The sequence below is a fragment of the Balaenoptera musculus genome, chromosome 18 (genome assembly GCF_009873245.2).
Source record: "Balaenoptera musculus isolate JJ_BM4_2016_0621 chromosome 18, mBalMus1.pri.v3, whole genome shotgun sequence".
Taxonomy (NCBI): Eukaryota; Metazoa; Chordata; class Mammalia; order Artiodactyla; family Balaenopteridae; genus Balaenoptera; species Balaenoptera musculus.
Genome location: NC_045802.1, coordinates 21,226,317 through 21,241,814, shown reverse-complemented (window position 1 = coordinate 21,241,814; position 15,498 = coordinate 21,226,317). Strand labels below are relative to the sequence as shown.

Sequence of the window (15,498 nt, the reverse complement as noted above, 5' to 3'; positions counted from 1 at the left end):
ACAGACGGTAAAGAAACTTAGATCTACACTTAGGAAACTGTAGTTTATTTTGTTTATACTATACTGAAGAAAAATCCCATAATAGGGTTATCAGAGATTTTCTTTTATGAAGTGGTCACAAAAATTATACTAGCTCGTCTCAGAATAAGCAGGGTCACAAATAAACAAATAAGATTATAAACTTCAAAAAACAGTCAACAGATAACAAAAATCAGGTCATCTCCAAGCACCACATTTTAAAAATTACAATGAAGAGAGAACAATTATTAATATTTCTGTATCTATGTACAGACTAATACAGCACTGAAGAGCACAGCTACAGGAGATAGGGAGTGAACTAGACAGAAGCATACTACTAACAAGATACTTTAAAAGACATTCTCAAACCAAGATAGATCAAGTAGACAAAGATATGAAAACTACAGGAGATCAAAACAACAGATGTTTCAGATATACTTTAGAATCTGAAAGCCAAAAAATAGAAGATATACCTTCTTTTTAAGCATATACAGAACATTCAGAAAAACTGACCATATCTTAGGCCACAAAGAAAATCTAACCAAATCTGAGAAAAAGAAATACAAAAAGCAATAATATAGAAGTTATTTTTTAAAAAATCAAAACAATACACACATAAAACAAACAAAAGGCTCTTCAATCTGAAAAATTTTAAACATGCCATTAAGCAATTATTGGACCACAGGTGAAATACAAACCTAAAGATGAGAATTCCTTAAAAATAATGACAATGAAAGCATGATATATGAGATCCATGGAATTCAGCTAAAGCAGTTATCAGAAAAATGCTTATAGCATTAAATACGTGTGTGTATATGAAAATAAATAAATAAATGTTCCACCAATTCAAAAAAGAAAAGGAATACAATAAACCAAGGAAGGAATTAATAAAGAGAAATAAATGTGTTGAAAAGAGAAAGAACTAATATATAAATCCAAAAGCTGATGCAAATAAACCACTGACTAAACTAATGAAGGAAAAAGGGAAAAAGCAGAAGTATTCAAAATCCTATATGACAATGTGAAAATAGCCATTAGAACAGAGAAAACTGAAAAATGTGATTTCTTTGCACAACTCTATGCAAACTAGTTTAAAAACCTAGACAAAGTACATAATATTCTAGAAAAAAAATTAACAAAACTGACTTAAAGTCAAAAGTCTACTAATTTCCACTGGAAAAATAAATTACTTACACAACTTCTTCATAAAGTAGTATCAGACTCAGGTGGCTTCACATGGGAATTCTACCAAACCTTTCAAGAGCAGAAAATCCTGATACCACTTAAGATATTCCAGAGCAAAGAATTAGGAATATTTTGTTATTATAAGGTACTTGGACTACCTGTGAAGTGCTATAGTATTATTTGAAGGTAGACTTGAATTAATCGTAAATGTAATTGCAAACTCTAGGGCAACCACTAAAAAAGTAAAAATAACAAGTATAATTGATATGTTAAGAAAGGAGAGAACATGTAGTAGTATAAAATCCTCAATTCAAACCATAAAAGGCACAAAAAGAGTGGAAGACAAAAAATAGGAACAAAGAACAATGGTATAACAAATAGAAAACAGTAACAATTACAGTAGATATTAATACAACTGTATCAATAATTACTTTAAACATCAATAGACTAAACACACCAATTAAAACACAGAGATTGTCAGAGTGGATCAAAAAACAAGACCCAGCTAGCTATATGTTGTCTATGAGAAACCAACTATAAAAATAAAGACACATATAAATTAAAAGGAAGGGGATGGAGAAAGATATACTATGCTAAAGACAGTGGGAGTAGATATGTTAATTTCAGAAGGCAGACTTCAGAATAAGGAAAGTTAGCAAGGACAAAAGGGCATTACATAATGATAAAGGGGACAATTCTTCAAAAAGACATAACAATCCTTAGTATATATGCACCTAACAACAGTGTCAAAATATATGAAGTAAAAACTGATATTACTGCAAGGAGATATACATGATCCACTAATACATTTGGAGACTCTAACACCCCTCTATCAGAAATGTACAGATCCAGCAGGGAGAAAATTAGCAAGAAAACAGTTGAAATCAAAAGCACCTTCAATCTACTGGATATAACTCACATCGACAGACTACTTCATCTGATGACAGTAGAAAACACATTCTTCTCAAGTTCACATGGAACATTCTGGACCATTTTATGGACCATATTCTGGACCATAAAACACACTTTTAAAAGAACAAAAATCATATAATGTCTAATCTCAGACCACAATGGAATTAAACTGGAAATTAATAACGGAAAGATAGCTGAATAATCCCAAAATATGTGGAAATTAAACGACACACTTCTACTTAATACATGGGTCAAAGAAGAAATCTCAAATTTCAAAATATTTCAAACTAAATGAAAATAAAATACAATTTATCAAAATTTGTGGGATGCAGGGCTTCCCTGGTGGCGCAGTGGTTGAGAGTCTGCCTGCCAATGCAGGGGATGTGGGTTCGAGCCCTGGTCTGGGAGGATCCCACATGCCGTGGAGCGACTGGGCCTGTGAGCCACAACTACTGAGCCTGCGCATCTGGAGCCTGTGCTCCGCAACAAGAGAGGCCGCGACAGTGAGAGGCCCGCGCACCACGATGAAGAGTGGCCCCCCACTTGCCACAACTAGAGAAAGCCCTCGCAGAGAAACGAAGACCCAACACAGCCAAAAATAAATAAATAAATTAATTAATTAAAAAAAAATTTGTGGGATGCAGTGAAAACAGTGTTTAGAGAAAAATTTATAGCACTGAATTCATATAGTAGAAATGAAGAAAGCTCTAAAATCAATAATCTAAGTTTCCACCTTAGAAAACTTGATAAAGAAGAGCAACTGAAATCTAAAGTAAGCTGAAGAAAAGTAACAGAAATTAGAGCAGAAATTAATGAAACTGAAAACAGGAAATCAACAGAGAAAAACCAACAAAACCAAAAGCCAGTTCTTTGAAAAGATCAAGTTTCTACACAGGCTAACTAAGAAAAAAAGAGAGAAAACAAAAATTACCAATATCAGAAACAAAAGAAGAGACATCACTACAGATTCCAAGGACATTTAAAGGATAACAAAGGAATACTATGAATAATGTTATGCCCACAAATTTGATAATCTAGATGAAATGGACTAATTACTTGAGAGACACAATCTGCCAAAACTCACACATCAAGAATAGACAATCTGAACAGACTTATATCTACTGAAGAAATTGAATCAATAATTAATAACCTTTCAAAACATAAAGCACCAGGTCCATATGGGTTCATGTGTGAATTCTATCAAACATTTAAGAAAGAACTTATACCAATTCTCTACAATCTTTTCCAGAAGGCAGAAGCAGAGGGAATACTTACAGAATTATTCTGAGGCCAGCATTAATACCTAAATATCTAATACCAAAACCAGATGAAGACACTACAAGAAAAAAAACAAAAAAAAAGGACCAAGATCTCTCATGGGCATTGATGCAAAACTCCTGAACACATTAGCAAAATATAAGCAAATGAAATCCAACAATATCTAAAAATAATTATACACCACAACCAAGTGGGATTTATACCAGATATGCAAGGGTGGTTCAACATTCAAAAGTCAATTAAGGTAATTCATCACATCAACAGACTAAAAAAGAAAAAGATGACATGACCATATCAATAGACAAAGAAAAAGTATTTGACAAAATCCAACACTCATTCATGATAAAAACTCTTAACAGACTAGAAACAGAGGAGAACTTCCTCAACTTGATAAAGAACATCTATACAAAACCTATAGTTAATATCATAATTAATGGTGAGAAACTGTCTTGCTAACCTCAGGAACAAAACAAGGATGTCCCCTCTCACCATTCCTTTTCACCATCATAATGGAAGTCCTAGCTAATGCAATAAAACAAGAAAAGGACATAAAAAGTATACAGATTGAGAAGGAAGAAATAAGTGTCTTTGTTCACAGATGACATGATTGTCGATGTAGAAATTCTGAAAGAATCAACAAATCTGTAGGTTGCTTTGGGTAGCATGGATATTTTAACAATCCTAATTCTTCCAATCCATGAGTATGGTATTTCTTTCCATTTATTTGTGTCATCTTCAATCCCTTTCCTCAATGTCTTACAGTTTTCAGGGTATAGGTCTTTCACCTCCCTGGCTAAATTTATTTCTATGTATTTTATTCTTTGTGAGGCAGCTGTAAATAGATTTTTCTTAATTTTTCTTTCTGATAGATCATTATTAGTGTATAGAAATGCCACAGATTTCTGTATATTAATCTCACAGCCTGCAACTTTACTGAATTCATTTATTAGTCTAAAAGTTTTTCTGGTGGAGTCTTTAGGGTTTTCTATATATAGTATCATGTCACCAGCAAATAGTCGTGTATATATATTTTAAAGTAGCGGGATAATCCAATAATTTAGTTTTTAGGTTATCTATAGGGAAAAAAGTAGAGTGATCAAGAGATAAAAGGTAGACTTTCCTGAATGTAACCTGTTCTGTAGATTTAACTTTGAAACCATAAGGTACCTTATTAGCCCAGCAGGCATCAGTCTCATAACTTTGAAACCATGAAAATGTTTTATATACTTAGAAAACAAAATTATATTTTTAAAAAACCCCTAAAACTAAAATCAAAATGAAATGAATCAACCCAACTTCATCAATTTTGTGGTTTAACCACACAGACAACTGTTCAAGTGACTTAAAATACAATAATTTGCACTTTGCTATAGAGCAGAAACTAACACAACACTGAAAATCAACTACACTCCAATAAAAATTAATTTTTAAAAAATACAATAATTTGACTATCTCTTCCTAAGAAACATATATCACAGATATTTCCCTCACGGGATATATCCTAAGAACTACAAAGACATCTTAAACTGTTCGAAGTAATCATATTATTAATACTATTGTTAATTATTACTCTGGAACTATTAAATGTAAGATAATGCAAATGAATGTCAACAGGGACTAAAATTTTCAGCATAAGAGAAAGTGATACAATTATAAAATCAAAGAATTAGGTAAAAGTCTTACAATTCTAAATTTGAACTATTTGAACTCATGTTTGTTTGCATGTCTTTAAAGAGAAGATACATATGTATTTCCTAGGTGAAATACAATGAAAAGCCCTAAAAACGACTAATCTAGTGGTTTCCAAGTAGTGGTCCTGAAATACCATCTCCCAATAAAAGAACCAGGGGTGTAGGTAGGGGAAAATGGCTGACTCCAAGTAGAGGATATAAAATATATACAATAAGCTGGGAACATCTTAACAGAAACAAAGAAACTATCAAGGACTACTGAAGCTGTGTCAATACAGGCAGGATATAATTGGACTTCATCAAAATTAAAGGGTATCTTTAAAGACACCACAGGGACTTCCCTGGCAGTCTGGTGGTTAAGACTCCATGCTTCCACTTCAGGGGGCATGGGTTTGATCCCTGGTCGGGGAACTAAGATCCCGCATGCTGCACGGTGCAGCAAAAACAAAAAAAGACACCACAAAGAAAATGAAAAGGCAAGTCACATACTGGGAAAATATATTTGCAATACACATATCCTACAAATGACTGGTGGTATTCAGAACATATAAGAGCCACAAATCTGTAATAAGACAAACAGCCCAACTTATAAGCTAAAGACATAAACAGACGCTTCACAAAAAATATATAAAAGGCCAATAAACACATGAAAAGATGCTCAACATCACTAATCATCAAGAAATGAAAATTAAGAGACCTCCCTGGTGGCTCAGTGGTTAAGAATCTGCCTGCCAATGCAGAGGACACAGTTCGAGCCCTGCCAGGAAGATCCCACATGCCATGGAGCAACTAAGCCCGTGCACCACAACTACTGAGCCTGCACGCCACAACTACGGAAGCCCTCGCGCCTAGAGCCCGTGCTCAGCAACAAGAGAAGCCACCGCAATGAGAAGCCCGCACACCGCAACGAACAGTAGCCCCCGCTCGCTGCAACTAGAGAAAGCCTGCACGCAGCAACGAAGACCCAACGCAGCCAAAAATAAATTAATTAATTAAAAAAAAGGAAATGCAAATTAAAACCACTATATACCCAGTAGAGCAATGCCAAGTGTTGGCAAGAATGTAGAGCAACTGAAACTCTCATACACTGTGGGTTGAGGATGTAAAATGGAATAACCACTAGGGAAAACTACTTGGCAGTTTCTTATAAAGTTAAAAGACACATAACATACACATAACATATGACTCAGCAATTCCACCTCTAGGTACTTACCCACAGAAAACATATGTCCACACAAAGACTTGTACACAAATGTTCATAGCAGCTTTATTCATAATAGCCAAAATAACCAGAAAACCATATGGCCAATGGCCATAATAACCAGAAAACAACTCTCATGTCCATCAACTGGGGAATGGATAACAAATCTTGACATATCCATATAATAAAACACTAACGCACAATAAAAGGAACAAACTGTTGACACATACGACAACATGACAGCATTTCAAAACTACTGTGCTAAAAGAACCAAGACCCAAGAACATATACTATCTGGTTCCATCAGAGTGACAGATCAGAGGTTGTCAGGAGCCTGGCTTGAGAGGGGACTGACTCTAAAAAGACATGAAGATATGTTCTGGGTTGATGGAAATGTTCTTTATCTTCATTGTGGTGGTGATTATACAGGTGTGTACATTTGTCAAGACTCAGATGGTACACTTAAAATGAATACATTTTGTAAAGTAAACTTTTAAACAGAGCTCAGGATCTAATATAAAGACCTCCCACAAGCTAAGGAAGGGACATTTGAGGAAAAAAAAAAAAAGAACAAAGAACAAAGAACAAAAGAGTAATAGTGGTACTGAATTAGAGTTAAGAGACATCAATAAGAACTCATGTTTAGCTAAATACAGATAAAGACGGTTGCTTGTAATATTTATAGATATATGCATATACACCAATTAGTATACACACATATATTTCGTTGCTCTGTCAGCTGGGAGGGCCTAAAAAAAACACCACCCCAGTAGGAACAAGCACACCTAGTACCAGATTTTAGCGCGCTCTCTCTCTCTCTCTCTATCTCCTAGCCATCAGAGAAAAAGCCCGTGCTACCCATACAAAGAGGTCCACATAGAGAGAAACTGAGGCCTCCAGCTGACTTCCAGCATCAACAACCAGACATGGGAGTGAAAAAATCTTCAAATGATTCCCGCCTCCAGCATCCTAGTACTTTAGCTGAGGTTCCAGACATAAAGGAAGAGATAAGCCATGCCTACTGTGCCCTTTCTGATTTCCTGACAGAATCCATGAACAAAATAAATGGTTGTTTTACGCCAAGGTTTGGCAACTGGAACTCCTTTTAATACTATCAAAAAATATTATACATTTGCAGATCATACAAGGCTAAAGACATATTTTTTATATAAAGTGAACATTTTAATCTACATTTAAAAATCACCGTAATCAATCATGTACTATATATACATTATCAAATTCCTACCAGGTGGTATATATTGTATCTCCACTTACACCCTTCCCCTTCTCTTCTAAACCTCTTCCTTTGAAATGGGTAAACAACACTCATCTCTTCTACTTAATCCTACACTCACTTCTCAAATTTTTAATTTGGTAACTCTCTACTCTTGCTGTTTTACATTTACTGTGTTTTATTCTTTCCAAAGAATTTTCACATGTACGTCCTCACTTGGTTCTCACTATAACTTGTGACATATTGGTGCAAGAGACTTACTCAGGATAGTTATAAAACTGTTAATAAGGCCTTCTAAGTTAAAGTCCTCCATTGCATGAGGCAGCTTTTTATAACACATATAGTCCTATCTCCTTCCTTATCAGTGAAACTTTCCTCATCTAGCCAGAAATATCAAGATGTAGAAAAAGAACAAGGGAATTTTTTTAGGTGGTGGGGAGAGGGAAATGAGGGACAGGAATAGAACTGGGTAGGGGACTATGAAGCAAAACTAATAATTATGTATACATTCTGGGAGGTACAGTTCCCAGAGACAGAAAGCTTCATGCTAGAAATTAGTTCTCAATTCAGAATACCAGAGAACCAAGCACTAAGGGTAGGTCAAAATCAATGGTAGTGTGCAAAGTCAAAATCAATGGTAGCCTATAAAATATCTGAAAGAGGCTGGAAGTTGGATAATCAACTTGAGATTCAGCTAAAGACTGAGATCTGAAAAAGTAATTTGCATAGTAGTCATCTTAAATAGATCCAGAGTGGAGGCGAGGATAAATATCAAGTCTAAATAGATTCTCTGAAGATAAGTCATCAGGTTGAGGTAGGGTAGGAAATGATAAAAATGACCTTTGAAAAAATACTGGACAAGGAAAAGGGAACATCATTCTGAAGTTTCAAAAGAAAAACTTCTGAAAATGACTTATTATTGGAATCAGAGAAGGTCATTAACATGATAGATTAAGAAAAAATATTTTTAAATATATTACACAGATCAGTTGAAACATTATTCCAATGGTTTTAATTTCATATATGAGAAAGCAGATTGACAAAAAAGATTAAGACTTTAAAAACAAAGATCATGAAAAATACTGGAGATGGATGGTGGTAAAGATTGCATAACAATGTGAATATACTTAATGCCACAGAACTGTGCACTTAAAAATGTTTAAAATGGTAAATGTATAATGTATTTTATAACTTAAAAAAGAAAAAAAATGTTTTAAAAGATCAATTCATACAAATAAACTCAGACCATTGCCCATCTGCTCTGAGGTAAGATTTCAGGTGAGCAAGGGATGCTCATAGGGCATCTCTAAATCCTCAACTATTAGATATCCTCCCACAACGAGGAATTATTTTATACTTTCTTGAATGTGGCCACAAAGCTTCTCTTAAGAGACAGAGATCCCCTATAGCACATGCATGCCCTAATCATCAACAAATGCTTGAATGTTCCTCCTGACTCTATATTCACAGGTCTAATTTTGCTTTCAAAGCTATTTTAATTTTGTACTCGAATTATGTAAAATAACAAGTCTCTGTTATAGAAGAAGAAAACACAATTCAATTATTGCATTTGAAAAGTTCTATAGACTGCTGGAAAGTATCCAGTACCATAAAAATATGTTTATTATTTCACAAATGTTCTAAAATAGCATATTAGTGTCTGTGCAAATACAGAAAACAGTGCCAAAAGTTAGTAGTCCGTGATGCTATGAGTCTAGCGTACAAAAGGGGCCTTTCCATCTTAGTTAATAGCATGGAAAGCCTGTAGTTAGGCTGAACACCTCCCCTCCACTCATTCTTTTGGTCATCAAATCCTACTGACACTACCTCAAATTAGCCTCTCACCATGTTAAATTCAGTTCCATTATGTTAAGCATGGTTCTGATCACCTAGACCAGCCAATATGTCCAAAATATTGCCAATGCAACATATGACCAACATAAAAAATTATTAATGAGATATTTGACTTTCTTTTTTTCATACTATGTCCTTGAAATTCAGTATGTATTTTACATTTACAGCACGTCTCAATTCAGACTAGCTACACTTCAAGTGCTCAACAGCCCCACTGGACAGCACAGACCTGAGAACATCAGGAGTTCTCAACAATGGCTGCACATCAGAATCACTTCTCATTTATTCAGTAAGTGAACTTACTAGTTCCAGGGTCTGGAGGTGAACTGGTAAACAAGATAGATCTCTTCAGCCCTCATCTCACATACACATGCCATTAATTCTTTCACTCTAGGCGCACAGCTTCACAGGTTCTCAAACACACTAGTCCTTTAAAACTCCTTATTGTTATTGTGTTGGTTTTCTTCCTCTTCCTAGACTCCCACCCATTCCCTCCTTCATCCCATCTATCCTTCAACATCCAGTGCAAATGTCATTTTCCTCTGGTTCCCCAGGCAGTTATTTATTCCCTCCACTGTGAGCTTTGCTCATCTCTCTCTGACATACTACCACAGTCTATAACATTACAGTTTACCTATTTATGAATTTGTCTCTCCACAAGTTCAGGGTTTATCAACCTCAGACACATTGGAGTTGAGGTCAATAGCAGAGAAACGGTGGAATTAGTTTGCGGAAAATCACACACATCCTATCTTAGCCATGCTATGTTACCTATGCAATACTTGCCCCCTACATAAACTACATCTGATTTTCCCATAGAAATTCATTATGTGAAGATCAAGAGTCACACATGTTACAATAGGGAATGTACCATAGAAATGATCAGCACCTGTTTTCGTGCCAGATATAGCACTCAAAATAATTAATACTTGGTATCCTAACTTATTAACAGTTTTCTCTAAGTTTGGATAGTGAATTCCCTAAAACCTGACTACTCTTGAATCTTGAGACTTTATCTCTTAGGTGTGCATGAAGCTAAGTGCCTTTGAGGGCTATCTCATCTATGGAAAGCAAGAATCAGGCTTTAAATGTCTTAACAAAATACCAACTTTGCTGTCTACTAACATGATATGCTGAACATATAAACCTTTACAATCAACAACTACTTACACTTTGATATCTGTTAAAAACCTCAATCTCCAATGCCGATATTCATCTCCTATTAAGAGCCTAAAACCAATTTATATTTGAGAAAAAAGGCTAAGAGCTATTCTAATACCAGTACATACCATTTATTAAGCTGTCACATTGGAAGAGTCAGTCATGATACTTGTTTTACATATAGTTTCTTCACAGCAACACGATAATATAGCTATCACCTCCATTTTACAGATAAGGAAACTGACAGTAGCATTAAATAACAATTCCTAAAGTAATGTGTTCAGAATATGAATTCCAGATGTCTGCCCTTTACATTAAGTACAGTCCACCTAGTGGTATGCTGGAGCCAGTTCACACTGACTCACAAGAGGTAACCGTTAAATTTTTAGGAACTGCACAAACTGTAACTAAAAATTAAATTATAAAAACTAACAATTAAATAAGTAATATTAAAAACAACAGTACTAATTATTCAAAACTCACTTCCCAAATATTTTAGTATACTTTACTCTTGTGGTTAATTACATTTATTGTGTGTGTGTATTCCCACACTTCCCAACTCTGTATTCAGTGATACCATTTTAGAAGCTTGAAACTGACCATGATGGGAGTATTTACACCAAAGAAATTGGTAAATCCTACAAAGTATGGCTTTCTTTTTTTCTGAGTGGTTGTTAAACATATACCAGCAAACCATGGAGTCCATTCATTATTCTGAAATAAAAAGTTATTTCAAAATGCAATACACATGCTCGGTCCCTACCCAGAAATTCTAATTCAGTAGTTTAAGGGTAAAGTACCTGCGTGTATATTTTGAAAAAGACCATTTCTCCTCCAAAAGGATTTTGATACATACTGCCAGCTGAGAACTACCATTTGAGATTTCTAAAACGGTTTTATGTATCATATCAGACATTAGAAAGCTACATACTTAAAACTGCATTACTTTAAGTCCCCAAAGATGTCTTTACAAACTATAATGTAAAACTGTGACACAGCTTTTCTTCAAGGATCAAAATAGCCAAAAGAAAGCTTCTATATATCTAAAATTATCAAAGAGGTTGCTGCTTATACAATTCAGTAACTTTCGTAAAAAGGTTATAATGAGACAACTAGATATCCATATGCAAAAGAATGAGGTTGGACCCTTACCTCACACCATAAATAAAAATTAACTCAAAATGGATCAAAGATTTAAATGCAAGAGCTAAAGCTCTAAGATTCTTTGAAGAAAACATAGGCATAAATCTTTCTGACCTTGAATTAGACAACAGTTTCTTAAATGTGACACCAAAAGCACAACAAAAATATAGATAAATTGGATTTCATCAAATTAAAAACATTTGTTTTTTAAAGGACACCATCAAGAACATGAAAAGACAACCCACAGAATAGGAGAAAATTTTTGCAAATCATATATATAAGGGACTTGGATCCAAAATACATAAAGAATTGTTACAAATCAACAATAAAAAGACAACCCAATCTAAAAATGGACAAAGGATCTGAATAGACATTTCTCCAAAGAACATATACAAATGGCCAATAAGCACACAAGAAGATGTTCAACATCACTAGCAATCAGGGAAATGCAAGTCAAAACTACAATGAGATTACCAATAGGATAGGTATAATCAAAAAGTTAGATAACAGCAAATTTTGGCAAAGATGTGGCGTATTGGAAATCTCACACACTGATGTAAAGAATTTAAAATGGTGCAGCTGCTTTGGAAAACATCCTAGCAGTTCCTCAAAAGGTTAAACATAGTTACCATATGACTGAGCAATCCCACTCCCAGATATAAACTCAAGAGAAATAAAAACATATGGCCACACAAAAGCTTGTATACAAATGTTCATAGCAGCATTATTCATAAGAGCCAAAACGTGGAAACAACCCGAACATTCATCGACTGATGAATGGATAAACAGAATGTGATATCTCAATACAATGGAATATTACTTGGCAAAAACAAGAAGTGAAATACTGATACATCCCCTAATCTTTCACGAACCTTGAAAACACTATGCTAAGTGAAAGAAGCTAGTGACAAAAAGACTCACATATTGTATGACTCCATTTATATAAATAACCAGAATAGGCAAATCTACAGTGACAGTAACTGGAATAGTGTTTGCCCAGGGCTGGTGGTCAACTGAGGGGCTAGGGAAATGACTGCTAAAGGTTATGGGTATTCTTTCTGGGGTGATGAAATTGTTCTAAAATAGACTGGGGTGATGGAAGCATGACTGAATATGTGAAAAGCTGCCCAAGTGTACACTTTAAATGGATGAACTGTATCTCAATAAATTCGTTGCAAATGCACACACAAGAGCACGATAAATTTCTTTAAAAAAAAAATTAGATCTGGGAAATTTCCATTCCTGACAAACATCTATGTTTTCTTTTAATCAATAAACTACATCATAAATTGTGCTTCTCTTTTGGTTTCACCACTAAATTCTGTGATCATATGTGCTTTCTAGTTCAGTTTCTGTCACCACCATGCCTTGCCTTCACTGTTTTAATTTAAAAGTGTTCTACTGCAAGGCACTTCAACCCTTCTTGGAAGCGGGCAGGAAACGATGGCTGGCTGAATTCTGAAAACTTAAGAATACATTTAAATACTCATGATGTCCACCATGGCACAGAAACCCTATGAAGTTCAGCTGGAGCTCTGCCAACCAGGTCCCTTCATTTTAACTACCACCAAGAACTAAAACGGTTAAGAATTATGAGTTTTTCCAGAGGACTTTTTCCCTCTAAATTACATTATCCATATAGAACATTGTAATGCAACATTACACATTTACCATATATTTAGCACACAAGATAATATTTAAAACAGAACATAAATAATAAATCACTACTGAAATTTAACTTTGTTTTGGGAAATTCATTCCTACCCTAACAGGTGAGGATGACTCCTCTGTATTTCGTTTCTGGGACTCAGTGTCCACATCTTGGCGCTTGTTCTTCATTCTTTCTCTAAGATCCCCTGTAGGTCTTTCTGGTGACCTTTGAACCAAAAAACAAAAACAAAACAAAAAACAAAACAAAACAACAAAAATCTATATTTATATAACATTTTATAAGAATATATTTACATAAATAACCTCACAAATCTAAATATAGTTTTCTACTATCCATGGCTCCTAAACTTAAGAAAAACAATTAATATATTTCAGCTTATATATTAATATATAAAAAAATATGAGCATCACTTACAAGTTTTCTCCCAGTACCAATCAAAATGCATACATTAAAACTCCATGGGGTGGCAGGTACTGGTGATATTAATAAGAAACTACAGGTGAGTGAGAGAAAGGAATTTGGAATTAATAGCTTAATTTGTTTTCCTATGAATCACATAAATATATTAGTTATATTTGAAAGCAAAAAGTAGGAAGGTAAAGTTTTAAACCACAGCACTGCAAAATTAATCTAGAAACAACAGTATTATCATCTATACATGTATATGGTTGGATGCGACATCAACAACTGTGAAAATATTTTACGCATCTCAAGAATGAAAGCAAATACAGGAATTTTGAATGTTATTCTTACAACTCTTCTTAAATTTGAAATTATTTCAGAATAGAAAGTAGCTGAAAAATTCAAAGCAAGATTTTCAACAATGAGTTTATTCTCTGCTTTTATACTCGTTTTTAATTAAGGAAAAATATACATATTTATATTTAACACTGGTAAAGCTTCATAATTTATACTAGCAATTTGATAAATGGCTGTTCAATTATTTTCACACCATCACTAAGTGAGAAAAATAAAGCAGAGGTAGCAAACACACTGCCTTTATAGACTATTCCTAGAGCACCATTAAAAGAGGGCAATAGTTGTTAAGGAATGATATGTCCCTCTTTAGCCACCAAAAAAAAATGTGTATAATGTTTTTAAAGGATATAAACAAATTACAAAAATATTCACATCTATTTCAAGTAATAGCTGTTCAATCAAATCGAGTCCTTTATCAATCATTAACACAAATCACATGATTAGTGAAAAAATAATTTCAGTCAATTCACTTTAAAGGATCTCATTAACATTTACATGCACATTTTATAGATCTATATTAAATGTTTCAACAGTTAAAGCTGAACTGGTAAATGGAACTTCTTATAAAGAACCAGCACTTAAATGCTTTAAATTATAATTATGATGCACATGTAAATTTTATGTGCCCTAGTCTCCTTTATATAATAAGACAGTTTATTATAAACTTGTTTCTATCCTAAACAGTACCTAACAGAATGCTCTACATACAGTGAATGCTCAGTGACTTAAATGATTTGTGACTAAGTAAGCACTTCTGAAATATATTACTTTTCTTTCCATCTCTGAATCACATTATGAACTATATTTTTCTTCCTTACAAAAAAAAGGGAAAATACACAAATACAAAGGAAGTTATTGGGGAAAAAATGCACAAAATAGCAAAATTATAACAAAAAATCCTTTATTCTAAATCTAGTAATGACACTTTTTTCCATTTTAGACAAATTTCTCTGCCCATTTTCCTCACAACCATCTCTTGTATAAAAATTTTGAGTATGTTAATGTCACAGATGAAGTAAAGCATGTATTAAAAGTACAGTAATAATATAAGCAAAACATTAAAATTATTGAAACAGTTTCTCCAGGTATGTGTGTGTTTGTACAGGTATGAAACTTATAAAGACTAACTTTCCCACATTGACAGGAGGGACAGATGACAATCTTAATACAAATAAAACAGAGTATTCAGCATCACAAGTAACCTAACAATGTACAACATTTAAGTGAACAGAAAGTCAGCTAATGTTAAGGTTTTGAATTTTAAGTTCTGTTAAACTTCAAAATCTATACACATACACAAAAATTCACCCAACTAAAAAGGAAATCTCCAAATGCTAATGTTCAGTTTTTACACTGTTGCTGAAGCCAAAGCAATCAGCACATTCAATTT

General features: G+C 33.9%; 1 protein-coding gene across 3 annotated transcripts in view; it reads right to left on the bottom strand.

The window, feature by feature from the left end:
* The window catches only part of ZC3H13 (zinc finger CCCH-type containing 13), an 89,331-nt gene that overhangs the window by 65,779 nt on the left and 8,054 nt on the right, over positions 1-15,498 (bottom strand). For all 3 annotated transcript variants that reach the window (XM_036831287.1, XM_036831286.1, XM_036831288.1), the window contains one exon: positions 13,442-13,553. In XM_036831287.1, the coding sequence (XP_036687182.1) occupies positions 13,442-13,553 (112 nt within the window). The remainder of the gene's footprint in view (positions 1-13,441; positions 13,554-15,498) is intronic.